Consider the following 27,565-nt stretch of genomic DNA (forward strand, 5'->3'; position numbering starts at 1 on the left):
AGAGCTGGATGGATTTTATTGCAACCAAAGCTTGCTCTTATGGAGTGTTACAAAGGCAATTGACTGGACGACACAATTTATGCAACAATTATACATTGATGCACCAGGTTCTCTGAAAAAGAAAGAGAAAGGGTAACTTATCACGCTGACCACAATAAAAACAGTTTGCTGAAGGTTTCATGGACACTGTGCACCAACATCATCATCAACCTATTTATGTACACTGCAAGACTCTCCCAGTGATCTACCGCTGTCTTGCAGCAGCTGCCCCCATCCATGTGCCTGCAAGTTTCCTAATTTGATCACACCACTGAATTCTTTGCTGTCCTTGACAACACATCCCTTCTCTTGGCACTCCTCCTGTAAATTCCAACCAATTCGGTGTTCCAAAGCGCCACAGGCTGAGAGGGGTAGTGCGTCTTAGAGAACTGAGGATACTACTATGCCCAACACCATCTTGCAGCTCATGTAAGTGCTTTGAAACTTTTGACAAACACTACACATGCAGCAGGCAATCGCAATGCAGACTGTTCAAGCACAAAGTGCACGTAGTTAATAACCACTTATTGATTCGTTCGTCACACTGCCACTTTCAAGTGCACATAGAAACACCAGGGATGATTTAATGATGCTATTTTTAATGATTTAATGACCACTTGTTGTTGGTCTCATCATCACTTTGCCTACACTATCACTAGGATTGGCCAATCATGAGTGGTGGTTGATAGGAAAGGAATAGAAAATAGTGTGAAAGGAATCACATTTTTCATCAAATACTCCCGTTCCTCCAATGTCAGGTCCATAAAAGTTGCTGACCTATAGACACCTGATAAAACAACATGCTGCCTCCCAACTATAACTGGGGTTGGCCAGTCAGCGCAATTTGTCATAAGAAATGAGCCAGAGGAAAAAGAATCCATGATGTGTGCTTGTACCAATGAAAGTGAGAGTAATCAGCAATGACAAGGAACTCCTTGTTGTAATAAGGTGATGCGACAAATGCTCAATAAATGGTGCAACCACTTTCAAGTCTGCCACTGAATGTTTACTATGAGTGCATTTTCTGCAATTCTACTCTAAAAGTAACTGGTCTGTTCTACTTAGTAAAATATCTGTCTGCGATGTCCTCAAGATGTTATGCCCCCTGCTCTTCTGCTTTCAAGTCTGCTATCAAGTGTTTGATACACTTAAACAAAAGTTTACATCTTATGCAGTGTATCTTGTTCCCAAACAAATATTGTCATCTGTCATGATTGCGTTTCCATGTGATGCTCTGTGTTCAGAGAAGCAACAATTGATGACCAGGCTTATACTGTGTGGAGTACAAACAAATGCAGAGTGCAGAAAATAAATTGGTGGACAAAACTGCAGCTGGGGTTTCCCTGTAGAGCTTGTGTAGACAGTGCTCCTGGCACTGTTAGGAGAGAGGAAAAAGGTGGGATATGATGCTAATTTAGTTATTCTAGGGGCACATAGCTCTTTTGTGCCACCTAGTGGTGGTTTCACAACGAGCAGAGCAACCCTTCAGGACCATCACAAACTGAAAGAAACAAAACCCACTGCAAAGAATTGACAAAAGTTGAGCAACGGGCTGGGTTCCCTGCCCATGCAAAAAGGGTTAAATAAAGGAATGCAATGTCAAAAGGCAGTGCACTTGAGCATACCTGATTCACAGCTGTAAGTCTTCGAGGTCATTCTGATGTGCAAAAAGCTTCAGTGTTAGAGCACTGAGAAAAGCTGGGATGCTGTCGTACTTCTCGAGGTAAGTGCTTGCCAGTCCCTGAAGTTGGCGCAGATAATCCGTCTCCAGGACATTCATCTTCTGCTGGGCACTCTAGAAATAGTTCAACAAAGCAGCTTTCCTACGCTGCACTGTGTACCCAAAGAGTTTTCTAAATTTGAATACGGCAATCACCAGAGTTACCCGGTATGACGGATCAATCAGTGACGTGGCTCTCTTGACAACTGGCTTCAAGCATCCTTGGGGCTTCTTACTCTAACCTTATCGAAGATAAGCTGCGATATATTTGTTTTAAGGCAGTGATCACTTTGATGAGCTTCAGAGTTTTTTTTTTTTATTCCTGAGTGCTACCATACAACTGCTTTTAGATCTTCCCACAGAACAACTTGTCTTGCACAATGGATACAATGAGTTTTATCAATGCAAGTGCTGCTACTGAAATGTGCAGCCAGACTTAATGACATGCAAAAGTAAAGAATAGGCAGAAGGAAGCTCTGGTGCTAAAGAGAGGCTCAAAATTTGGTTAAGCAACACGCGAAAATGCCAACAAGTCATTGCAGACGAGGGATGCATAGGGAAATCTGGGTGTTCTACTCCAAACAGGGCTGCCAATCATCGCAGACGTTGTTGGCCTGTCCAAAAGTTTATCACAAAGGCCAAAGTACTGTACTAGCTTTGTTGAGATGGCCATTTGTTGCAAACAGGATTTAAGTGGACGTTAAATATGCATGGAAAAGATTATGGCAGAGCTTAATGTTGAGACAAAACTGCAGCTAATAGTATGCGATGACATACTAAAAAAAAAAGCACTAGGTATTTCAGGTTGCAACCACCTTGAAGAACTAAGAGTTGTTAAAAATCAAATGAATATATCAAATGAATATATCAAATTCATGCCTAGTCTCAATTTACTGCACAGGAGAGTTGCAAAGTTGTCAAAGTGCAGTTCATAATAATACCAGGTTGCATTATTGATTCTAAAACACTGTATATTGGCCGATATATCAGTGCACTGAATTGTATTACGTACTTTACAGTGACCTCACTGCCATGGTTTTTAAAATGCTGAGTTGCCTGAAAAAGAAATGGCATGAAAACTGCAGATGACCTGCAGTACTCCCTACAATTCTGGATAAAGCTTGGGATTTGCCATAAAATTACGTGGCAGCATCATAAAATCTGCAATCCCTTGCATGTCTGTACAGAGTTTATGCAATGATGCCCATTCTGCGAGTTATCACAGAATGGGCATCATCAGTGACACTGAAGTGACATCTCATTTTCAGGCAGGGTGTGCACACAGGGTGTGCGCACATGCAAAGAAGGTGTGGTCTGGCTGTCTCCCAGCAAGCAGCATTCCTCACACAAGAAATACACACACTGTAATGCTGCTTAGATTTTAAAATATTTAAAATTTTGAATAAGAATTTAATAGCCATTGCTATTCAATTAGAGAATTCCTCATTCAATATTGTCATTTGTTTCAATTTAGGCAAATTGTTTAACCTGTGCCACCATAGTTGCACCTGTTTAAAACAATTTGTGATGTTGCAGGTTCACAATTCCCTCCTTCAATGAACACATCCCTCTACACGCATCTGCTGACATTCTGATCCCTTGTTTTATCACTGTATCTGCACTAGAAAACTGAAAACAGCTGTATCTCATCTACAAGCTCCTCAGGTGACAGTGATCAATAGTGCTAGAAAAAGGAATGTCGCTGAATTCAACGCTTCGACAAGGGGACTTGACTACACGTGCATTACATGCATCAAATAAATGAATAAGCCTCTCTTTTATCACCGAATGAACTTCACACAAGCCTTCTATTTCACTTTGTTTAGGAATGAGAAAATATTCAATGCGATCAGATTAGATTAGAAAATTTCCCTATTCACTGCTTACCTGGAAAAGCAGGTAGTCGTCGGGAGAGTCTGCATACATGTGTGTAAGCTTGTAGTGACCCTGACTCAGCACATCAATACGGTAGCCAGTCAATGCGTAGCAGCCATGCCGAAAGTCTTGACTGGTTCGGCGAAACGCATCCACAAGCCGTCTGTTCTTGGCCTCGGCGGATGCCAGCTGCTCTTGAAGGCCTGTTTGAGGCAAACCGTTCTAGATCTGCACTTTTTTGTAGCTGTTTTCACAAGGCATGCAGGTATTTCAAGCAAGAACAGCACACACTAACAAGATGAAGAAGTAAGATAGACAATGGTAGCAGACACCCTTTTCTTTCGCGATTTTGCTAAAATAAGTGCGAGTACAAAAAGAAAAAAAAAAGATCTTTACATTTTTTATTATTTCTTTTTTTTTATCACATAGGAGGCACTATCTTAACTGGTAACATGGCAACAAAAATCACCAGCCCTTCCCCTGTCGAGAAAATGGGAGTAAGCGAAGCTTGGCCATGTATCTGACCTTCGTGATGATTTTCTTTCTTTCTCTCTCTATTTATCGTTCTCTCTATTTCCCCCCCTCTCTCTTTTTATTCCTATCTCTCTCTTTTTATTCCTATCTCTTTCTTTTTTCCTTTCTCTCTTTCCTTTTTGTCCCTGGTATGTGCCATTGAGCTTGGACCCTTTCTGCACTATCATCAGGATCCGCGCACTTTTCAGCGTGACACCACCACCACCGCCGACATTTGTGAGCCTATAAAGCTTCGCTTAAAAAGTGTTGAATTGGGCTAGTTGGTTGAACATCGACATACTGAACAAACAGTAAAGACAACAGGACTACGAGAAGACGTGTTGCACCCGTGCTGTCGTCTTCTCGTAGTTCTGTTTGCGCTGTTTGTTCAGTATGTCAATATCTTAATAGGTAACTTCATTATTTTTTTTTCATTTCACAATCTTTTTGTTAACACCATGAAGAGTAAAAAAAAATTTCTGTTTGGCAGAAATTTTGTTAATAACTATACAGTGCAGCTCAACCCTGATTAATTCAAGATATTTTCAGATCGTACAAAACATTGAGAAGTGAGTAAACTCATTAAGTGTGAGTGCAAACAAAAACAAGTGACATTGATTTTGAGTGGATGCGAGTACGAGTATGAGTCTGCGCTGGTAAGTATGAATGAACGCGACCAGGAATGCGGCTGAATGTTAGCGATTATGAGACAGTGCGAGTAGGAAAGTGAGTGAGCGCCCACGAGTGTGAGTGAGTACATAGCCCACAAAAATATTGCCGAGTGAGTATATGCTTATGTATTCTGCCGACCCATGTACACACCTTTATACACAATGGCATCTGGCGTTATTTATACCTCGTACAATAATTACAGAGTCGGCAGCTATCCGAGAAGAAGAAGAAGAAAAAAAAAAAAAACCCTATGAGACAAAGCCATTGTGTCAGTACTGCTGTAAACAGCCCGAGGAACTTCCCAACAAGAGGAAATCGGAGTGGCTCACTTTTTCGATCAGGAAGTGCACCATCCTGGTCCAGTTTGAGCTGCACCTGAGCAGTGACGTCCTGAACACAGCCAAACTCCTCCAGGACCTGCCAATGTAGACAGTGTGCCAACTGAGAGAACGCCACTACTCATTTTGATGCAGGAACTGTCAATTGTGCATCAAGGAGCTTTAATTTTTGCACTTGTGTGGAAAGGGGTCGGGGAGGAGGTCCTGCCCCAGGAGTCTTACGTGGTCAGCTCCACCGAAAGCTTGTGCGATGTGCGCCGTTTGGCAAAAAGAATCGGTGCAACTTGAGCTCGCTCTGTTTATGGATGATAACATAATAACTAACATAATACCATAATACCTTTGCACTGACCATCGCTCTGTTTGCCCACAGATTTGATAACATGATCACATTTCTTGGTCTGCACTGTTCATTAAAGCACTTGGTATCGTTGCTTGCTTTGCTTGAAAAAAAATTTGAAAAAAGAAAAATCATGCCAATCCCTTGCTCTGTGGGAATCAGTTTAAGTGAAGCTTTTTTAAACTGGAAAGGCAAATTGGTGCGTTACAATAAACTACGCGCAATGCCCTTTGGCAACAAAGGTGCCTCGCAACCATCAGACAAGATAGCAAATATACATCACACAGCAGCCCCACTGACCACAGCATCTAAACCTTCTGATGCCACAAAGTCCTCGCACAACAGCATGTGCGTCTGATGGAAACTGGCGTTACAGTACACGCTAAGCAGGGTAACCGCAGCTCTGATAGACTGCTGTGGATGCACAGTTAGGAAGTTCATGACTTCGTGTCCTGCTCTTATGTTCCCGGCGATCACTCGGCTTATCGGCAGTTCGTAAGGGCGCAGAAAGACAGCTGCAAACCTGATTTCGAACAAAGCTATTTGCTGGATGCCAGCATAAATAAATAGATTTTTTTTTTTGCTGTATAGAAGCATCCACTAGCGTGCAAAGATGACTGGGAAGCAACAAGCACATTTCGCTAGCTAACGCTCCCAGGGCTAGACCTAGTACACTAATACCCAATAAGTGCACAGGAAGATAGCTGCTGCCCAGGCGCAATGCCGAAGATGTTATTTCTAAATTTCAATTATACAGAACAGTTATTTTTCCACTATGCATTCCCTCACTTCATTGTCTGTTAGCTTCAAATGGTCGTAACTGATAGTAAATCAAGACTCTCAGTTGCCCTTATTTTTCTCATAAATTGCCACTGGCCAAAAAATATGTTTTTTGGCTAGACTTGTTGGTAGGACAGCATAATATGGCAAACAGCGCAAGAATGAAAGAAAAGATTCAAGATCGCAGAAGAAAAGAAGAAGAAAAGACCAGGATCGGCACCAGGACCCGGGCCTCCGGAGTGCAAGACGAACATGCTTCCCTGATGTCACGGTGGCTCCACGGTTCTGTCTGACTGAAAGTCTGCCTAGTGCGTGCTTTCATGACCTTACGAGGTCGACAAATGGTATAATGCTTTCGTATTCCCACGTGTAAGCAGTCTTAAGTGTCTCTGCGAAAGTTTTTTTGGAACTGCCGATCTTTCAAACGTTTTCGCGGCCTCTAGAGAGTTCGAAAAATCGGACGTTGGCTGTACCAGTTCCGCATGCTTATATATCTCAAAAGACATCCGACTTCATCTTCCACAGCTTGGCTATAGTACTCAGTATTGATGAGGACAAAAACAAGCACTTGAAAGGGAAGTGCAAGAATGGATGTGTCAAGGCATCGCACTGAGTTGTCTGCCAACATGTCACCTGCCAACAACCTTGGAGGCACAGGATAACTCACACTGCATCGAACGTGTTTTCCAACATTTTCGACACTTAAAATTAAAGAAAGTATAACCATTGACCGACAAGTTCACAACGAACCAGATCGCAAGCTGGTTTATTAATATTTAATTTCTCCAAACCAGAACTAAGCTGGTACAAAATTGGAGCACATTGAATGTGAACACAAATCGAACCAGTATTATTTTTCTTTCTTGGTTCAAGATTCTGGTGTCACATGATTGGCACGAAGCAACTGTGCCCCTTAACTTTTCGGGTCAACCCATGCACTCTATCAGTGGCCAAGCTATTTATTTTCTATGTGGGTGCTTATCTTTAAGCAGCATGTAAAGTTGCCTGTGCACATAAAGGCTGACCACAGGCACAGTGCCCTCTCACTTTAATTCTTATGAATTAAATCAATGACTGCACCTTATCGAATGTTGCATAAATATTAGTGCCAAGGATATTTATGTCCTGCAGTGGACATAAATATAGGCTGATGATGAGGATACTTGACTCTCCTAGCTTAATTTGCCTTGTTTATGCACAGACATGGCATTTTGCAGTTTAATGCCTCTTTTTGACACTTTTACTTGCCTCTTTCACCCAGAATGAGTGAATGCATGCGTCTTCTATGACGACACCAGACAAAATTGAGAATTTATGGGAATGGTACAGTGGTGCCACCTTTTACTGCAACAGTGAAACAATGTGCGTGTCCCGTTCTGCCATAACAATGGAAATGCCAGCAGTAGGTAGCCACAAGAGTCATGTATACCTTGTATTCTATATACAGCGCTCAGTACTATAACCAAATCAATAAAAAAGAGAATGCATTGTGTCACAGTTACCTTGACCCTTGCACGTAGCCGCTCGTTCTCCTCTTCCAATTTGTTCACGTTCTCCATGCGTTGCCGGAAAGCCATCTCCAAAGGATTCTCTGCTAAATGCACCACACGGTAGTTTGGATCCTCCTAGAATACGACACTCTCCATGTCACAAAAGCATGTTTGCATGTTTTAGTTTCTTATGCAAAAGTAAGCAAAGAAGTGCAACGAGCATAATGCACTACATGATAAGTGGGGGACGCTAATAATGCTACCTGCCAATTTACAGGCACAGTAAATGTACAGCAGCAATGATATTCCTCCTTGCTGCCTTATTTTTGTAGCATTAAAGGAAATAAGAAACCTATGCAGCCCTGACTTTAAGCATTACAGTGATAAGACTACTGGTAATCCACTTTGCCACCATGTTGCCTCTGTAGCATCATAAATTATAGGAAAAAAAAAGAAGACTGCTAAAGTACATTTTTAAGGCAGAATAAACAAATAATTGTGTGCCAATAGCTAGAAGAGCAAAGTAGGCCGACAGCAGAAGGAGTGCTAAAAAAATCGGCTATGTTCTGCTTATGTCCTTCAGGTGCTCTGTGTACAGTTGTGCACGCAAATATAGTGCATCAAAAGCAAAATCACTGATGAAAGTAATGATTCTTAAAATGTGTCTCACACATCTTGAAATACTTCTGATTAGACGTGTGCTGCAAGTTTGAATAATATGTGTAAAGTGTTTTAGTAAAGCAAGTTGGATGGCACACTACTGCTTCCATGCAGTCAGGTCATAACAGCCTCATTCCGTGCATTCCAAGGGTGGTTGTTATTGATCTGTGACACTTTTTAATTAATAACTACATCATACATTACAAACACAACTTGCAGACTTAAGGCTAGGTCAAATCACTTGTTTGTGCAACTTGGTGCTTCCGGTAAGCGACATACTGTGTTATGGCCACAAGTGCAAGTGGTGCGCTGTCGCTGCTAGTTACAGAAACGTGCTAATCCACTAGTTTGGTGGTAAATTGATTCAGGACTCGAATGCCTTCAATGTAATAATTATGTCATATTTTGCAACATAAGAGTATAAGATTTAATTTTGCATCAAATTAAATACACATACCTATGTATTGTTTTCATGTGTGACACACTATTTCTTGTTTGTGAATGCGACCACTGAGAGGAATCTCTGTCACCTTCATAGTGGTCGCCTGGTATGTATGAAATTGTACAGCTACTGTGTTGTGAAAGGAAAAATATACATCCACTCACCGGCTTAGCATCGGCAAATCTGTTGTGGGGAACAAAGGAGCCAATAAAGGTCCAGGTTAGAACACTTGCACATGCAGGCGCAAAATTGTGGCCACGTCAAGAATGAAAAAAAAAAAGACAAGCGCTCACTGAATGTCGTCTGTCTGCACCTGAACGCTGGCTGTAGTACAATCCGACATCCTCTGACATCGCAGCTCCTGTAACTCTTTGTCCACCTGAAAAACAGCCAACAACATGATTTCTCACAAAGAATGTTGCAACGTTCTTTGCATTGAGTTTGCATTGAGAAAAGAGGAAGGAAAACTTGAAACTTGATTCTATAACACAACCTCTGACCAGCAAGATATGCTGACATGAAAGTGTCACATAGCCTCGAAAACATCCTTAGCTGTGTTTAATACTTTAAAACATCCTAGCAGCGTACTTAAAAAAAAGAACACACAGCTATTAGAAGGTGGTGACTTTACAAATGATGACGTCACACTTCTTTCCTGATTGCAGTCGCTATGCAGTGGTGTTCCGCAAGGAAATACGTTAGACCCCTTACTATGTATTCAACATGTACATAAATGACGTAACAAACACTGACAGCAATACTGCATGTTTATAAACTACTATGCGGACAACACTAGTTTGTTATTCAAAATACCGCTAACAACATTCTTATGTTGTGGTTGCTGCTCTTGCTCTGGTGCTCCGCTGCGACCCCTCGGTTCCGGACAGTAGGAATAACAGACATAGATAGGCCCGCAGTTAGCCCCCAGAAAGCGCATGAAGTATCCTAAGAATGCTAATTGCATTAAAAGAAAAAGCAATAGAATCTTTAATGCCTCTACCTCCTTCATGCGTACCTGTCAAAGCAGAATAAAAGCGCACGCCCACCTGTTCCAGGGAGTGGCGATAGTCTGTGAGTACATTCTCCAGAAATTGGATCTGCTTGGCAGCTGCAGCCGGCCAATCAGGGCCAGCTTCTTTCTGGTAGCTCTCTATCATGGCCCGGTAAGCTTCCCTCTCCTGACGAAAAAAACAGAAGCAAGTTTGTTTGTAAAAAACAGGGAAGTCATATCATATATGTACTACCAGTGACACAGGCAATTTCAATCACTGTAGAGCCCAAATGGGATTGAATTTTTAGATAGCGACTGGTTCCTTTGTGCAAGCTTATGGAAGGAAGCTAATTGAAATGGAGGAATTCGATCCCAATCGGGCTTGAACACATTCAAAAGTGCCGATGTGACAGCTGTATAGGACAGGCTCAGTTTTCAAACCGCAAACAGTTCTCTGTACAAAAAAAAAAAAAAAAAAAGAAAAAGAAAAGAAAAGCTGCTGTTTTCTGTACAAAAGAAAATAAATAAACAATGGCCACTACAAAGTCAATGAGAAAAACCAAGAGGGAAAGGAACAAAGCTTCTCTTGTAAGAATACAGTTGACTGATTTTTTGGATAAGCACGATAATTCAAATGCCTTCGCGGCACTGTCACGTACATTATAGAGCCAATGTATAAGGACATCTGTACTTTCTGACACTGACATCCTTTGCTGTCTGATCAAAACAGCATTAATCGAAGCCACCACCGCTCTCGCACACTGCTCCGCTGGTAGCCATAGCCCTGCTCACACTGCTCCGCTGGTAGCCACTGCAGCAATGCTAGGCCTAGCTGCTTCGACGTTCGCTACCAAACTTCCTGCTGTTCATTTAGGAAAATTATAACTGCGCTAAAACGAGACACGAGAACGAAGTGGACAGGACGAACGAAGTGGACAGTCCTGTCCACTTCGTTCTCGTGTCTCGTTTTAGCGCAGTTATAATTTTCCTAAATGTCTTACCAACTAGCCCCCCATCAAACGCTTCTCGAGTTCCTGCTGTTCAGTACCCTGTTTTTTATTGAAAGAATTCCTTGCAGTCAGCAATGGTGCCTACTCCGCTTTTGTCATCTTTGCCAATGGATTCGAAGTGCAGAAAGCACTGCAAGGGTCAAGCGTTGCATAATGCAGGTTCTCAAAACTCAGCGGTGTCATGCGGTGAAGCATACGCAATGCATTGTGGTGAAGCATACTAAGTGTGGAAAGGGCCGCTTTTACGGGACGCAGTATGTATTACACGCGTGCACCCGCTGTCTCCTGTTACCGTTTGAGCATTGATATGCCTAATAAGTGTACTAGCAGGCCTTCAGAGCTTCTGGCAGTAGTATTCTCACACCAGAAATACACAAGCACAAAGTAAAAAAGGAAGGAAGAAAGAAAGAAACACGGACAGCACCTTCCCCAAGAGAAGCAGGCGTCTCTGCATTCTGCGCAGCAATGCTGTCTGCTCATCAAACTGCGACTGGACTTTCACAAGCTTGGCATTTGTTCGTCGAAGTTCCTGGCTGTTGGTCTCCGCCTTGCTCCGCAGTGTCTCATTTCTGAACAAGAGAAAGCAAGTATGTACAAATAATTGCTTAACTAAATAACTAATAAAGTAAAAGCTCGTTAACTTGAATTCCGCGGGGATGCTACGAAAATTCAAATTATACAAAATTCGAACTAATGAAAGTCGGAAAGAATCGCTCAGATAACTCTTTCCCTACCCCGGGGAAAATAGGCTTTTTTTTTTTTTGCAGGTTACGCCATATTTCTTTTTCTAAAGGAGCTACTGCACTAAATATTTTATGTAATACATAAACAAAAAGCAGAATGAATGCATTTTTCATGCATAAAAGTTTTGGTAACAAGATGTATGGTCATGAAAAAGATATAAATTGTCAAAATCAAGATTGTGGGATAAAATTGAACAAAGTTTGTAAAGACACGCTTGTATCTACTAGGAAAAAAAATGTAACGAAAATTATGAGATATACAAAATATATTGCCATTTAATAGGCACTACCTCCAAAAAAATCTAAACTTTTCATTGAACAGGTATTCTGCTACAAAAATTTAACTGCAAGCACTACAGTTGGGCGTGCCGGGCTGCGGCCAGACATTCTTACGTTCTGCTTTGACAATAGCGAAACTTCAGAGGGCGTTTAAAAATCACCGCCAAGAAGGACGAATGTGAACTGCTCAGAAAACAAAAATACAGTGCTCCTCCTTCACGTCCGATGGCGCAGAGTGTCCGTGAGCGACGCGGAAGGTCTCGAAAGTGACGTTTCAAACCATCGATAGCGGAATAACGATGCTCAATGGGCACGGTACGGAAAGAGTTAAGGCCCAATCGCATGCATGCGACATTCAAGCAACAGCGACAAGCGGCGTGACAGCACACTTTGTTGCGCTGTCGTGTCACGGCGTGGAGCATGGAGCAACCCCATGAATGCAACATCGCGAAAAAGAGTAGCGATGAATATACATTGTTGTGGGAATAAATGCTATCATGTGTGCGTAAAGAAATCTCAAATGTATCAAGAGGTCAACGTTTTATCTAGATATAGCTTTAATATGCTATCATCCCCAGTGGAAATCTGTCCCATGTTGCCAGCGTAAAATACCGTGGCACCATCTGGTGGGCAAAACTTAAAACAATTTCGCGGCTCTCGGTGGCGTCTCAGGCCTAACAGCGTCAACACAAACAACTGATCTCGATAATAATCCATTGTAAGGATCGTAACAGCGCAAACAAGACACGGACAAAAGGAAGGAAAAATGACAACACGGCGCTGACTCTCAACTGATATTTTATTGAAGGATACCTGAATGTGCTTATAAGTACCATCGCATGTACCATCGCATACACTAGTTGTAAGGGGGATACAATAACGATGGGTGCAGCAGGTTACTGTACCTATACTTTGTTAAGGAATAGTGAAAAGTCACCGGAGCGGTGTCCTGCACTCCTAATAACAAGGTCAAATTCCACACTCTTGGGGCTCACAATCCATGCAATGTGATGTCATTGGTCATGGTAATGTAGCATGATAATGATTGGCAATGAAGATGGCACCACACTAGCGTACCTGTGCTCTGTAAATCTACTCTGCATCGACTGGCTTCCTTTTCATGCCAATTAAAATGCATTACAGAAAACAACAACGCTAAGCTGATAGTCGTACTACAACGAATACCGTACGACAAATAATGCTCCAACAAGGGCAGTTTTGCTGAGGTGCAGATGAGTACTATATGTACTTACTCTGCTAATAACTTTGACTGTCGTTCTGTCAGAGCTAGCTCAGAGTGCCGCAGGTCAGCCAGGCACTGCAGAACTGCTCTCGGACTCCTGGAAGGAAAGAGAAGCAGAGAAAGAAAATTTATAAAAGGTTAACATCGGCTTCTCAAAAACAGAACACAAAAAACTGCCTCGCATTAAACGTTTGTTTAAATTCCTTAAGCACTCCGTTTCCTGCAGGAAACAAAATACTGCACCAATTTTGCCTTCATTTCACTCTGCCAGAGGAAAGAAAGGTTGCCTGAAACAGCTCCAAACAGATTAGGCATAAGATTTGAGAAAACAAAATGGAAGATGAGACTCAACGGGGTGCAGTCTGTGTCATCCGCACATGAGATACTTACGTGAGACCATGTGGTTCAGCAGCCAACTCCTTCCACTGTTCCAGTTGTTCTTGAAGCTGCTCCACGTTCACCTGTAGCTGACTGTTGAGTGTCTGCAGTTCTTTCACCTTGGCTGAGTTGTGCTGTGCTGCCAACAGGCGTTCCTGTATTAGGTGCACATTCATGCGCGCCCGCCTGTGAGGAAGGCAAAATGTTCTACAAGAAACACCATGGCAACATACGCATTATATCTTAGCACTCTATTGCAACATGCAGAATTACTGTGTATGCTCCTGCAGAAACAGAGTTCCACGTTCGTTTTTCATTTGCTTGCACTTCAATTTGCTGAGCATGGTCGCGTGGTTCAAGAAGCAACCGTGAAGCAACATGAAACCCTAACTAAAGAGAGGCAAAAAAACTTGGCAATGGCAGCGCCACCGCATCACCCCAGTTTGGCGCCTTTTTTAATAACCAATTCCCTAGCAACTGCATTCGAAATTGGTCTACAGTATCTTGCTTTTATTTCTTTCAGAGCAAATATTTCACGATAAACCCTTTTTTTTTAGTACCCTGTGATCGTTAAAAATTGCTCATTGGCATGCGTTTCGACAGATGGCACCACCGCCCTGTGCTCAGTGAACGATCCTGTGCTAGACATCCTCAGTATATGCAAGGGGTGATAATTCTATTTGTCCAGAAAAAATCGAACAACTACAATAGATCAGTTGTGTTGAGTTTGTAATAGAGTGGTCTCCGGGTGTCCCAAATAAAACTGGCTGACCACGCAGGTTCTCCACGATCCCTGGTGTTGCGACGAGCTTTGGCTCCACCGAATGTGACATGTGGCTTTCCCTGAAGAGAATAGTTCGTTTTGTGTGCACAATGACGGACCTACGCATAACTCTGCTCTCTGTGGGAGCATACACAGTAACTCTAGCAACAGATGTGGCTGCCACCTAGTGTGAGAGCAGTAGCGCACCCAGGATCTCTGCCAGGGGGGGGAGGTTGACAGTTTGCCTCAGTTTGCCAATACCATCTAAACAGCACTAATTTCAATTTATTCACGGGAAATTGTTAAAAATGCGTTTCTTGCACAAGTTTGCAAGTGATTACACGTCTTACATCTTAGTTGCAGTACCCAAAGGCGCAAAGAAAGAAAAGGCGTTAAACAAAAGGGGGGGGGGGGGTAAACTCGGCCTCAAGGGGGTGTTACAACCTCCCCCCCCCCCCCGTTGGTGCGCCACTGCGTGATAGAGCTTCATAGCAATGCAGATAGAACAGCTACTGCAATACATGTTGTGAAAGGAAAAACATTCTTTCACAGTCTCTTTTTGTCCCGAGCCATAAAAAAAGTGGTGGAATTTTCATGACGAGGTGAGCTTGTAGTGAGCCAAACAGTGGCAATCGCTCGTGAGAAGCCGAGGTTGTCAAGAGCCTTAAAGGAGTTACTAGTTCTTGAACCTCTTTCCCCCCAAATTCTGGGTACTCAACATTTTGAACGAGGTGTAACAACTCTATTCGATGACTGAATGTAGAATCACAGCAACTAACCGGTGTTGCTCAACTTCTTCCTGAAGCTTTGCCAGCTCTTTTTCTACAAGTGGTAGTCGTTTCAGCTCATCCTTCATTATGCGTGAGAGTTTCTCTGTTTCCTTCAGGTCTTCGAGGCGTCGTTGGAGTTCCTAGAACAGGAGACAGCCGCAATGATAACCTCAGCACATAAATTGTCCAAGTTTCAAGGAATACAAGCAGCATGAAATATCCCAACCACAAACGTATTTGCCGCGTGAGATCCGAGATATAATTTTTTTTTTTTTTTTGTAGCCACTGCACCTGTTTCCGAAGGTGCAGTGGATACTTACGAATACCACCACCACATTGTTCAGCTAAATTTCAGGCTGTGTGGAAAAGTTGTAAGGAAATGTAACTTTTTCGCGAATTTCATGCCCTGAAAACTTGTGTGGTCAGCTGTGCTATTTCAGAGGGCACCTGTGTCACTCTGGTAACGTTCACATCAAGACAGAGTAACCAGCAGCACACAACAGTTGAAGGGGTACTGAAACAACTCTCGGGCTTGAAGAAAAAACACAGTCTGCGGATAGCATACGCTGCTGTGAACATGTCAGCCGAATTTTGGAGTTGTGCGCGGCGTGTGGAGCATACAAGGGAAGCGCTAAGTCACCTTTACTTTAAACACTCTTTTTTTGACAGAAGCCTCCTTCTCACTCTTTTCTGGCTGACATATTTCCTCATGTAGCAGATTCCAATACATGGCTCCTATTGGCCAATAGCTGACATTGATCAAGAAGGGCGTTTGGATCAGTCTGCTTTTTCCTACTGTTACCATGTATTGATGCAGTTTAATAAACGGACTGAAGTAAGCGAAAATATGCTTTTGAATTTTGATAAGAATGACATACTTCTGGAAGAAGTCAACTATCGTCTGCTCACGTTCGGCTGTGGCTGTCCGTGTAGGAATTAAAATTTGGCCACCCTTCTTATCGGTGTCATAGCCATTGGGTCTCGCTAATTTTGACTACTTCTGAACACAAAGTTTTGACGTGCCCACTAGGCGCAAATTGTTGTGACATGAGATGCCAATGCGCTTCAAGTTGGTGGGGCCAAGCGACCCGAGTTGCACATTGTCGTTTTCGTAGTGTTTAGTGTTTTAAGATGGTGATTAGAAACCGAAATGAAATCGAGCTAGTGGGGAACGCCAGAATACGATACCTACGATGCTGCCAGAACGAAACATGACGCTCACTTCGTGCCACCTGCAGCAGGGAACTACGGGCGTGTTTGGGTTATCGCCCATTAAAAGTGTGCACTACGCCCCACGTGCTGTGAAACAGATATGTGAAGATGCTTATTGCAACAGGGTTGACGGCAACAGCGGACGACCCGAGAAGAGATTTGCTGGTACCGGAATAGGTAACTGAATGCGCGCCGGCGTTTACACAGGAGACAGGTGGGCGAATATAGCGGGGAAGCTGCCGCGGCAGGTGTCTACTGTTCTTGATCATGTGCGCCTTTTCTTGCTTACATAGGATCTAGCAGTCGGGAAACACATTGTACGATTGCTGTTTGGCCACATATGTACTGAACATTGGTACCAAAAGATTGTGTTTTCTGGGAACACATTAGCCAGTAAAAATGAAGCGTAAGCATATTGGGCCATTTTTTGTGTTCCCAGTTGTGAACGTTGGCGCTGGGAAATCGTACGTAATGGGATCGTATGAACAAAGTTCTATGTACATCTGCAAAGCTTCGCATTCTTAACAGATATTTCTGTACATAATAGGTGGTACTTCGGTGCCCAAATAAAAAGATAGGTAAGACATTAGGGCAAAATAAGAAAATGAGCTTGATGACCGTACACTGCCCACTGTTTGTTGGCGCCTTATTGGCACAACCCACTGCCCTGTTTCAAAGGGGACGCTCATAGCAGCCATTCACCATTGAATGTTTTGCGACAAGTGAGTTTGCTCACAAAAACATTTTGAACTTCCAGTTGCCAGTACACGTGAATCAACTTTTAATACTCTTAATGCATAAACATTCCCAATTATGTCGATGTTATAGTAAGTATTGTACCTAATTACAGGGGAAGGAATTAGGCTAGCGAAAAGTGAAGCAGAACCTTACCCTGCCTCTGACTCAACTAGCGATAACCAACAGAAAGAAAAAAACACTTACCTTAGCCTTGGTTTCCGCCTTTCGAACCTCAGAATTTTCACTTTGTAAATGGGAGATAAGGAGCTCCTTCTCACGGATATGTCTGCATCAGAGACAAGAAATACAGTCACACACAAGGCAGCGCCATAAGCAGCAACACAGGTATCTCGCAACATGGGCCACTGGTTGTGTTAATGAGCTAAGTATTAAAAAATGAAAATTGTTAGTTACGGAATGAACTTATTCAGATGGCTATCCCATCGACTAAAAAATTTCGCCAGGCAGAGCTGGAATATTATGACATGCATGAAAGTCAACTGAAGTATGCATATCTTGTTTAATACATAGCCGGCAACACTACCAAACCTCGAGTACTGGAAGCACAAAGGTGTGCAAATAGCACATGATTTGGCTAACCTTATCTATACAAGCTCTAGTTATAATACATGAAGTCGTTCATAGAAAGTGTCGCAAAAAAAAAAACAAAGCAGTGTTGCAATACGTGCAAGTGTGAGACGGCTGACCATACTACCTGAGTAACTTAAATATACGCAATATATGAACAGAATCAACATAGGGTATCAGCAGAATAGATGGAAATCTGCCTGCTACCTACATTCATTCATTACGTCGCATATTGGTTAAAAAGAATAACACATAGCTCTTGCCCACTTTAGTGTGATCAAGAAACTCGTACGGGTTCCGAAATGCCTCTGTGTTTTTTCATCTTGACTTGGCCAGTGACCGCAATTTCTTCTTCACCAGTATGCAGGAAAATAGTTTGTTCAACAGCCAGAGAGAGATTCAAGGTAACATTGTTGAACAAGAAAAAAAAATGCTGCCTTGAAACCAGCTCACCGAGCCCAGTGCAGTGTTGAATCACTTTTCAGGCTCATGCCACCAGAATTTGCAGCCCCCTGACATGAATTTAAAAAAAAATGTGAGAAGTCATAGAGAAATTGAGCACAACAGAAGTGTTACTAGCCTTTTGAGTACTTCAACTTGATCCTTGGCTTCTTCAAGAGAGGTGCGCAGCATCAATTGACTTGCTGAAAGCCTTAGAAATGAAAAAATCGGACACATAATGCACTACACTCACTGCTTGCACCAAGAAGCATGCCACAGTGGCTTGATTAAGAGATTGATGAGAAGCCACCCAGAGGTGGCAAACTAGCAAGCACATTTGCTTGAATCCATGCACGTAGCACACTGTTGCTCAAATGCATGCATTTTCAGGCAACACCACACACAGGACCATCCGATCCAATTTAAAGAGGCCCTGAAGCGCTTTTCTAACTAATGATAAAATAGCCTCACTATTAAAGGACGACATCGCAGGAATCTCATGGCAGAAAAATTTTCAAATTCTTCAACTATAAGTGGAGTTATCGCACCGATACTTGGCCTTCCCTCTCTTTTCTTCTCCGCTAGCACGCTGGAAGCTACACAGCAGAGAAGCCAACCGAGCAAATTCCCAGCCAAAAGTTGAGCATTGTGGCAACCTGTGGCGGCCGTGGTTGACTATGCTACACAGCACGCCGCTGCCATTTCGGTGGCCACACGCAGCTTACTCAGCTACGTGGAGTACAAAGATTAAATGACTTTGCTGTCTTTTTGAGATCGCAGACTTAGATATTATGAATTTATTTAACACAAAATTAGCATTATGTATTACTGAGAATGCTCTTGCGATCATGAAGTTAGCCAATAGTGTTGGTGGGACAGTTGCTTTGATGCGACGCCCATTGCGTAAGCGAAAGCAAGCAATTTTTCGCTGTGTTTGACAGGAGATTGTAAATTCCCTGCTGCATGCAGTGTAATAATATTTGGCTCACATGTTCACAGCAGCCTCTACGACAAATCAGCAATGTTTTCTTTCTACGCTCAAAAAGTGTTTCAGGGCCCCTTTAGGCCAGAAACGTTGCCTTTCAATTTTATTTCAATCAAGGGATTTGCATAGGCACTAAATTTATCCTTTATTATTTCTCTATTCTGGTAACTTGTTTTAATTTTCCATGTGATCTATTAAGTTCAATTTAGTTTACAGTTTTACATATTGAAAGAGTAGCTATCTCAATTAGTAGAAGCAACTAGTAGAAGCCTTTGTCGATTGCTTTGACCCAGAGTAGCTCATAAACTGACAGTAGAAAAATTACCATGACAGCCTACACACACTGCCCAGCTTTTAAGCGAGAAAAAATAAAAATAAATACACATTGCTATTAGAAAGTTTGTTAATTTCACACACATGGTGATAGCACTAATTACTAAAAGCACCACTCAATCACCTCTATCCAATCACTGACAGAAAAACCTCCAGCCTATGTTTGCACAATTTATTTGGTGCATAAGTGTTAAACAACAAATCAGACATCGCACGCACCCAGATACTTCAAGAAATGGTCCAGTGTGCAGTTAGTGAATTTGTTAACCAGATGACTACCTTTGGACCTCTTCTTCCAGTGCAAATGTGGCTTCCTGGGCACTCTCTCTTGTCTGCCAGAGAAAGAGATAAAATAGGTCTTCCTTTATACAAGCTCATTGGTTTTCTTTTGAATTTTAACCGCACAATTAATACAACGGAGGCTTTGCTGATATTTGCCTTTTCAAGCAGTCAATGCAGAATAATTGCATTGGTGCACAGTGCCTGACAACAATTTGTATTTTAACCACCATATTCAGATATAATGCTGCAAAGTATTTTAAGCTGCGAAAATAACTCTCAGCATTATGCCTCCCTTGCAGTTAAAGAAAAAAAAAAAAAAGTTGCACAGTGAGCTGAAACTAAAACACAGTTGTTACTGTGGGTGATCCAGTTGCATTCGAGACAGAACTGTGGATGATCAATGAAGCAGTCAAAATATCACTTTTTGCAACATATTGAGTGTTTCACAGAATGTGCACGAAATGACTTAAAAATAGGGAACATATAATAATTAAGCGATTTCTTTAGGATTGCTTTTATCACAGGGGCATACATTATAGTATCACTCAATAGAAATTGCACAAATGGGCAAACTAGACTAATTAAATTTTTATTCAGAAGATCCCTACGACTGATTTTGATGGAAGGCTTGAAACATGCCATCCGAGGAATTTACAAACAGTTGCAGAAATCCAAAAGGTTGACGCTTAGAATTTCGAACAATTTCACACAGGAAAGTGGAACTGAACTGTTGAAGAGTGTAACTGTCACGCCCTTAGTAGACAGCCCATGGGCGATGTGACTGCTTGTGTCTCACCGTCGGGTAAGACTGAAGCGAGCCAGATCGCGGCTTGATAAGGACGCCCACTTGATGCTATCTCATTTGCTTCATGCTCGTGAGCACACATAATGAGAACCAACTTGAAAAACGGTTATGTCCATGAGCTGTGGTACAATGAAGATATTATATTTGTAATCTATTTAAAAAGGCATAACATGGCCAACATGCAGCAATGATAACATGCTGCAGCACCACCTAGCATGTTTTCAATCTAGACTGTGCTGTTGTCTCTAATCTCATACTTCTTTCAGGTGCCAGTTAGTTCTGTCCTCTGAAAATTTTTGTTTCATCCCATTCTCGCATCTTCAAAATTATGAAAAGCATATAGCTGCAGAACAGACTTAACGGATTATAAGTTTTCAATTATTCAGTGAGGTTTGTCATTTTTACAGAACCTGAACTCCATGCGAGAACTCTACTACAGGAACGTCAGATATGGAAACAAACTATGTCATGGCTATAGAATACTTGGGAAGCTCCCATCCAGGCACTTAACAAATTCCGTATTTACTCGCATAATGAACGCACTCGTGTAATGAACCCCCCCCCCCCTTTCCAATCAAGAAGTGCGTTTTTTCATTTTCTAGGTGCCGCGGCAGCTTATACCTTTGAGCGTGCTCTGTTCTTGCCTCTCAGTTTGTGTTGAAGCGATACACAGCACGAAGGTCACTTTGCTCACTGTTGCACTTGCTCACGCCAGCATTTTGACAGCGAGTGTCCGCGATCATCGAGTGTGATGTGTTCATGCTTGCCTGTGCGCGCTGCCACCATGCTTGTTAATTTACATAGTTAGCGAATGTTTGCAAGTTTATACGGCTGATAAAACTACTATCCTTACTTCATATAGCTGTCTAGGCATTTTATATTGCAATCGATGATTCATCTTTTGGGTGACACTGCGACTTTTTAGAAGTGGCCGCGGAAAAAAAAAAGCTCAAAATTTTACCCCGCATAATGAACCCCCAACTTTACGCTTAATTTTCAGAAAAAAAGTGCGTTCATTATGCAAGTATGCATGATGTTCAAACATTGCGAAAAATAATGACAGAAGTAAACTTGGTACATGACAACATACACACTCGAAGAGCATACATCCAACTGTCTACCTTACAATTCGTTTTGCTAAGACACTTAACGCATATTGTATTCAAACTTGCAGCACAGGTCCAGCAAGAAGCATTTTAAGTTGTATGTGACATAATTTAAATATTTTTTTCAACAGCACCTTTGATGCACTTTCTTGGCATGTGCAGAGTGCCTGCAGGTAATATCGTCATTTTGTGACGGTGAAGAAGACACTGCCAAAAGTGCGAGTTAAGAAGCTAGCTCTTTAATGGCTGAACTTGGGCCCAGAAAAAAGAATGACACTTGGAGCACCACAATAATGCTGAGCAAGATAGTTGGTCCCCGAGGTCTGATCTAGGGGTCAAGTATGTTGGCTATATATACGTGACTCGTTGTGCATTCCAGGGTAATTGCTGGTTCTTGCTCACATTCCAGAATGTACACTATTCAAAATGCACAGTCAATGCACAATGCACAGTCAATTGACAAGATCCTTTCACTATATAAACAGCAACAACATTGAGGAACGTTCCCACACATGTAGGTGCTTCTTGAGCCAAGTGATAAGTTAGCCAGTGAAAAAAGGTCACCGGAGCAGGATAAACAATGCAAGTGTGTCAATATGCATCCACAACGTGACACACACCCACATATAGAGAAATAAAGAGCTATGCGACACATCCCGACTGCCTACCTGGTCCAGCTGCTGTTGAAGTTCGAGGCTTAGTGCTTGGGAACGTTGCAATCGCTCCTCCAGTTCTGACACTCGGTTCTTCGTCTGCTGTCGCAGCTGCGAGATTTCTGCCCTATTCTCGGCATCTTTCTCCAGAGCCTTGATCACTTGCTGCTTCAGCTCGGCATTTATGTCTCGTTCTTTCTGCAGAAACAAGCCATTTACGTATATCTGCACTTCACAGAAAAGTGAACTGCCATCTTTGACAAAAAAGAAAAACAAAACAAAACAGCGACAAGTACCTAGGAAAATGGCCTCGCTCTAAAGTTGAGGAGCAAAAGCTCTTGCCATAATGTGGAGAGCATTAAACCGTACGGCATGTCACCAGGAGGCCTTTAATCTTATGCCATTAAGAGGTAGCTTACCTTGGGGCCAACTCTGGTTTCCCCTATTCAAATATGCATGAAACACAGAAATTCTATCATATCACAATCCCTGAACCAATTTAAATTGACAACTTGAAGCACAGGGAAACCGAGTATGGCTCTACGATCTATTAGTCTCCTGGTTAGCGCAGATGGTAGAGCAACCACCCCAGAAAGGCGTTTGTTCCAGCTTCAATTCCTGAATCAGGTTGAGCTTTTCATCTACTGCCATCCTGGATCAGGTCAAACTTTTCATTAACTCCTTGTCTTTCTTTCTAAGAAAATCATAAGAGTTTCCTTTGTAGCTTCGTACTACAGTGCAGTGGTTGACCATTTTCCCTTTCAAGCTTGCAACATTAAGCCTGTGGAGAATGAGCCTACATATCAAGCAAACAATGCCAGATGGAACACTTCCAAGGCAAGGCTGGCGCAACTCCCCGAGACAGGCAACCACAGATGTCTCAAACACAAATCTGTAAACACTTGACTAAAAGTACAATATGTGCTGTAAGGACAGACGTCCAAGAGATGACGAAGATCACTGACATAGGATGCATGGGAGGTTAACGGGTTGTTGCACTCAACTTTGTAGTACTCAACAACATGTGAACAAAGATTTCACGTCAAATGGGACCATGACTTCGATGGAGATGTCCTTCAGGTTCTTCACGTGTGCTCCAGTGATTGAAGCACTTCAAGAGATGGCCAGTACAAAGAAAGGCTGCTGTAGTCCACTATGGAACGAAGCAGCACTCCTCACTTGTATAGCTTCAGTAGCCCATTTATGGCTGGGGCACAACAACTATCATCATCATCTGCCCATTTTTATGTCCACTGCAGCTCGATGGCCTCTCCCAACCATCTCAAATTAGCCCTGTCTTTTTATTACAACTTGTGCCTGCAAATTTCCTAATTTCACCACCCCCCCAATTTTCTGCCATCCCCGACTGTGCTTCCCTTCTTTTGGCACCCAATCTGTAACTCTGATGGTCCAACGGTTATCTGCCCTACACATTACATAGCCTGCCCAGATCCATTTTTTTTTCTCTTAATGTCAACTAGATTATCAGCTATCCCTGTTTGCACTCTGACCCACACCGTTAGCTTCCTGTATCTTAACATTACGGCCAACATTTTTTCGTTCCACTGCTCCTTGCAAAGCGCTTAACTTGTTCTCAGTCAAGCTTTTTTGTTAACCTCCAAATTTCTGTCCCATATGCTAGCACCAGTACAATGCAATGATTGTACACTTTTCTTTTCAATGACAGTGGTAAACTCCCATTCAGGATTTGGTAATGCCTGGATATGCACTCAAACACATTTCTGTTCTATAAAATTCCTTCTTATAATCAGGGTCCCCTGTGAGTAACTGATCTAGATAAACATACTCCTGCACACTCTAGAGGCTGACTGACGATCATAAATTCTTTTCTTGCCAAGTTATTGAACATTACCTTTGTCTTCTGCATATTAATCTTAAGCCCTTCTCTTACGCTTTCTGGTTAAGTCCGTCAATCACTTGTTGCAATTCGTCTCTATTGATGTTGAACAAGAAAATGTCATCTGCAAACTGAAGGTTGTGGAGATATCCGCCGTTGATCCTCACTTTTAAGCCTCTCCAGTCTATTAGCTTGAATATTGATTCTATTGGAAATTATTTAGTTGAATATTTTATACAATACTGAAAGCAAGCTAATGGGCCTCTAATTCTTCAATATCTCCCTTCTTAGAATTAGTCTCCCTTCTTAGAATTCTTCCAGCTCTCTGGTATAACTGAAGTCATGAGGCATTGCTTATACGTACAGGGCCGCAAGCTTTTAAAGCATAATATTTCCTCCACCTTTGATGGAGGAGATATTAGGCAACCATAGTGTGTTGTGACTCATGCTTCTTAATACAGTATGCCAGAAATGTTTTTGACGGTAAGGTACTGGCAAATCCAGTCACTAACTACATGTAAACTACTTTTGTGAATGTTAGCAGTCTATCTGGCTACTGAAAATAGAAATGAATAAGGCTTATTGTGGCCACAATTTGCATCACTGAGTACTTATCCACTCATAAGAAAAGCAAACAGCTTTTAAAGCCTACAGTGGCGTCCTCACCATCTAAACTGCCCAGGAGAACCACCCATGACATAACACAATATGATTTATTACAATGGGAACTGTGGCACCAACCTGTAAGTGCTCCTGAAGTGTGTCCAGTTCTCGGGTGTAACTAATAACAAGTGTCTTTCGTGCGGGCTCCTCCTCATTCTTTTGCAGGGTGAGTCGACTGATCTCTGCTCTGCAGTGAATCAACTCTGCCTTTAGTGCTCGAATTTCAGCATCAGCTGGAAACAGAAGAGTAAGTAAGCGGTCACCTAATGGTGAATGCCCAGTTGACAAGTGTCTTTGCTACGAACAACCCTACAGAAATCGCAGCCGTGCAACATCCCGCAGTATGAAAAACTAGCTGCAGCTTCCAAATGAGTGGATGTAGAGGTGTAAGTGGCTACTTCTTATTTATTTATTCATTACCTACATTTCCCCCTGAGGGCATTACAGCAGGAGGGTTACAACAACATTCAGTCTGCACCAATGCACAGTGCATTGCATTGACGGGGTACAGATATTCTTAATGGAAGGTTATACACAGTTTGAATATTGCAAATCATTGTGAGAAAAATATGATGCATAACATACATAGCACAATAGAAAAACTTATTGCAGATAATTTTTTTGAGTGTGGATGTGCAGGATACCTGAAAACCAGCAAAAATAAAAAGTAAACAACTAATCTGCTATGCAAGTAACTGCAAATGGCAGTTCTGTGAATAAAAAAAAAAAAAAAATCCGAGTCGCATGAAGTTTGTACTGACTTCCACTGGGAGTTGATGACATTAACCCTTTCAGTGTCGTTTTTTTTTTTCTTTTTCGGAGGCGATGCACCTCCAGCGTTGGAGTCTTTTTCTCGGATATTATAAAATGAACAAAACAGTTTATTTTTAGTTATGCAGAAGGGCAAAAGTGAAATGGATAATGGCAAATACTCTCTTAGTATGGTCTTCTGGTCTTCACATTCCTATCTGATGTCAGTGACATCACACAAAAGAAACACAAAAACACACTGGTATGTCAGTGACACTGAAAGGGTTAACTTATTGTGTGCAGAAAAAAATTTCGTACAGAGACGTTCGTGCCGCTATTTCTATTCTCTTTAGCTAAATGTTGTCAAGAATGCCTAAATACCAACTGCAATGAAGTTTCACTTTCGCTAAATTGGTTATACATGAGTAGTACATATTAATGAAACGACTGAAACTGCTAAAGGCAAGCTCTATGACTCGCGAGAAGCAAAAAATTCTCAAAATTTACGTTGAGTGGATAGAATTGTGTGCAATTGCAAGTGGTGCTTGCGTCTGAGTGACAAAACGAGTACTCAAAATTATGCCTCCAATCTCTGTAAATAAAGTGGAACACTCATCCAGCTGCATATCATTTAATGGAAGAGAGGCAGGTTAAGAGCACAGGCTTGTGTGTGTGTGTGTGTTTTTTTTTACCATTTCCTTCAATGCAAGAGGATAAAACATGGCTTTCAGTGACAAAAACAGGCTCAACATCTTAGCGACAATAAAACAACACCGCTTCGTGTTGTCTCTTTCTTTGTCCCAGGTGTTTTTTGTGGTAACTTCCCTAATCATGAATCACCAATTGGCCTACGCCCACATTCTTATAAAAAAAATATTTGAATGTATTCACAAATTTACACATTGTCCTGTATATCCCAGCTCTATTCCTCATTAATGACTTATGGTATGTGCCCATTACTGATTCTGTAATACCTTCCTGGCTTGTAAAATTTGGTGCCACACAAGGCTCCTCTAATTCTAAGCTATATTAACCATCGGCTCAACAGTATTACTCTATCAAATTGTGCAAATGACTGAGTCATATTTTGTGACGTAAAAATCTTCATGATAGTGTTATAGTCCAATAGAACCTCAACACTATTTCTAGCTGGTGTAAATGGGTGATAACTCTAATACTAGGTAATGGAACATCATGACAATTTCAGACCCGTCTAATCACCCCAGAACGTCTGACTACAAAATCATTCCCTCAGCATATAAATCTTTTACGTCATGAGTAATGCAGGGCTACACCATTGAACATGCATGTAGAGAGTGCGTTATGGGGCTTCAGTTAACACTGTACCAGACACTAATTTGACCGAAGCTGAAATATAGCCCTGCGACATTGCCCCCCCCCCCCCCCCCCGCTTTTTTTTTTTTTTCATTTTGATGCATATATATTTGTTTTCCTAATAACTATTGCGCCCACCCCTCTGTATATAAGTTTGTTTCTAGAGTTTGTCAGTCGGTCGATCATATTTGCCTTCGCTATGTCATTGCTACATTTTGCTATTTCGACTTTGTCGATTTGAAGCAAGATATGAAGCTTGTGTTGCAGTCGTTTTCACACATATTTCGCGTTCTATCTGTACAAACGACTTGCTATGACGCATCTCAGTTTCTCGTGCTTGCCTTTACGTTCAAACGTTATTCGCGATGCAATCGATGCATTGAGTTGTTTGGACGATTTGAAGCAACTACACCACAAGCAGCCGCTTTTGATACGCAGACACCCGCAGTATTTCGCCGGCAGGCACTTACCTGACTTTGCTTCTGAGCTGTTACTAGAGTCATTCCGAGTTTCCGAGATGCTTTCACCAAATGAGAGCCGACGCGCAATGGTGTCATCGGCAGCACTGGAATCCGCTTCACGGGAACCGAACATGTTTTCTAATTCACGCAATGCGCGCAACACGCGACTGTTATCGCGTCTGGCTGACATGGCTAAACCACGCTACACCATGCACGATGTCATGCGAATATAAATAAAATACCTCGATAACCACACAGCATCACATGCCACAGCACCGCTGAAACAGGCGCTGCGTCTGCGTTACCGTA

At 42.1% G+C, this 27,565-nt stretch overlaps 1 protein-coding gene across 1 annotated transcript; it reads right to left on the bottom strand.

Moving 5' to 3' along the window:
* On the bottom strand, positions 1 to 27,565 carry LOC119452961 (mitotic spindle assembly checkpoint protein MAD1). The gene is made up of 18 exons (XM_037714922.2): positions 27,266 to 27,565; positions 24,789 to 24,943; positions 22,205 to 22,387; positions 19,623 to 19,675; positions 18,165 to 18,236; positions 17,201 to 17,282; positions 15,056 to 15,186; positions 13,526 to 13,699; positions 13,146 to 13,232; positions 11,295 to 11,439; positions 9,916 to 10,047; positions 9,163 to 9,248; positions 9,034 to 9,052; positions 7,780 to 7,902; positions 5,149 to 5,236; positions 3,647 to 3,837; positions 1,665 to 1,834; positions 1 to 112 (listed from the first exon to the last, which is right to left on the bottom strand). Exons 1-17 carry the CDS (start codon positions 27,444 to 27,446, stop codon positions 1,670 to 1,672), a joined length of 2,067 nt encoding a protein of 688 aa, XP_037570850.1. The 5' UTR covers positions 27,447 to 27,565; the 3' UTR covers positions 1 to 112; positions 1,665 to 1,669.

This window comes from Dermacentor silvarum, chromosome 5, assembly GCF_013339745.2.
Source record: "Dermacentor silvarum isolate Dsil-2018 chromosome 5, BIME_Dsil_1.4, whole genome shotgun sequence".
NCBI lineage: Eukaryota > Metazoa > Arthropoda > Arachnida > Ixodida > Ixodidae > Dermacentor > Dermacentor silvarum.

What these genes read in the sequence shown, in the direction of transcription:
- LOC119452961 (XM_037714922.2), bottom strand. Translation starts at nt 27,446, where the DNA reads ATGTCAGCCAGACGCGATAACAGTCGCGTGTTGCGCGCATTGCGTGAA. An exon ending in CAGTCAAAGTTATTAGCAGA is followed by an intron (nt 11,440 to 13,145) that starts GTAAGTACATAT and finishes TCTCTTGTTCAG; the next exon opens with AAATGAGACACTGCGGAGCA. An exon ending in GCCTGCTTCTCTTGGGGAAG is followed by an intron (nt 10,048 to 11,294) that starts GTGCTGTCCGTG and finishes TTTTTTCGTCAG; the next exon opens with GAGAGGGAAGCTTACCGGGC.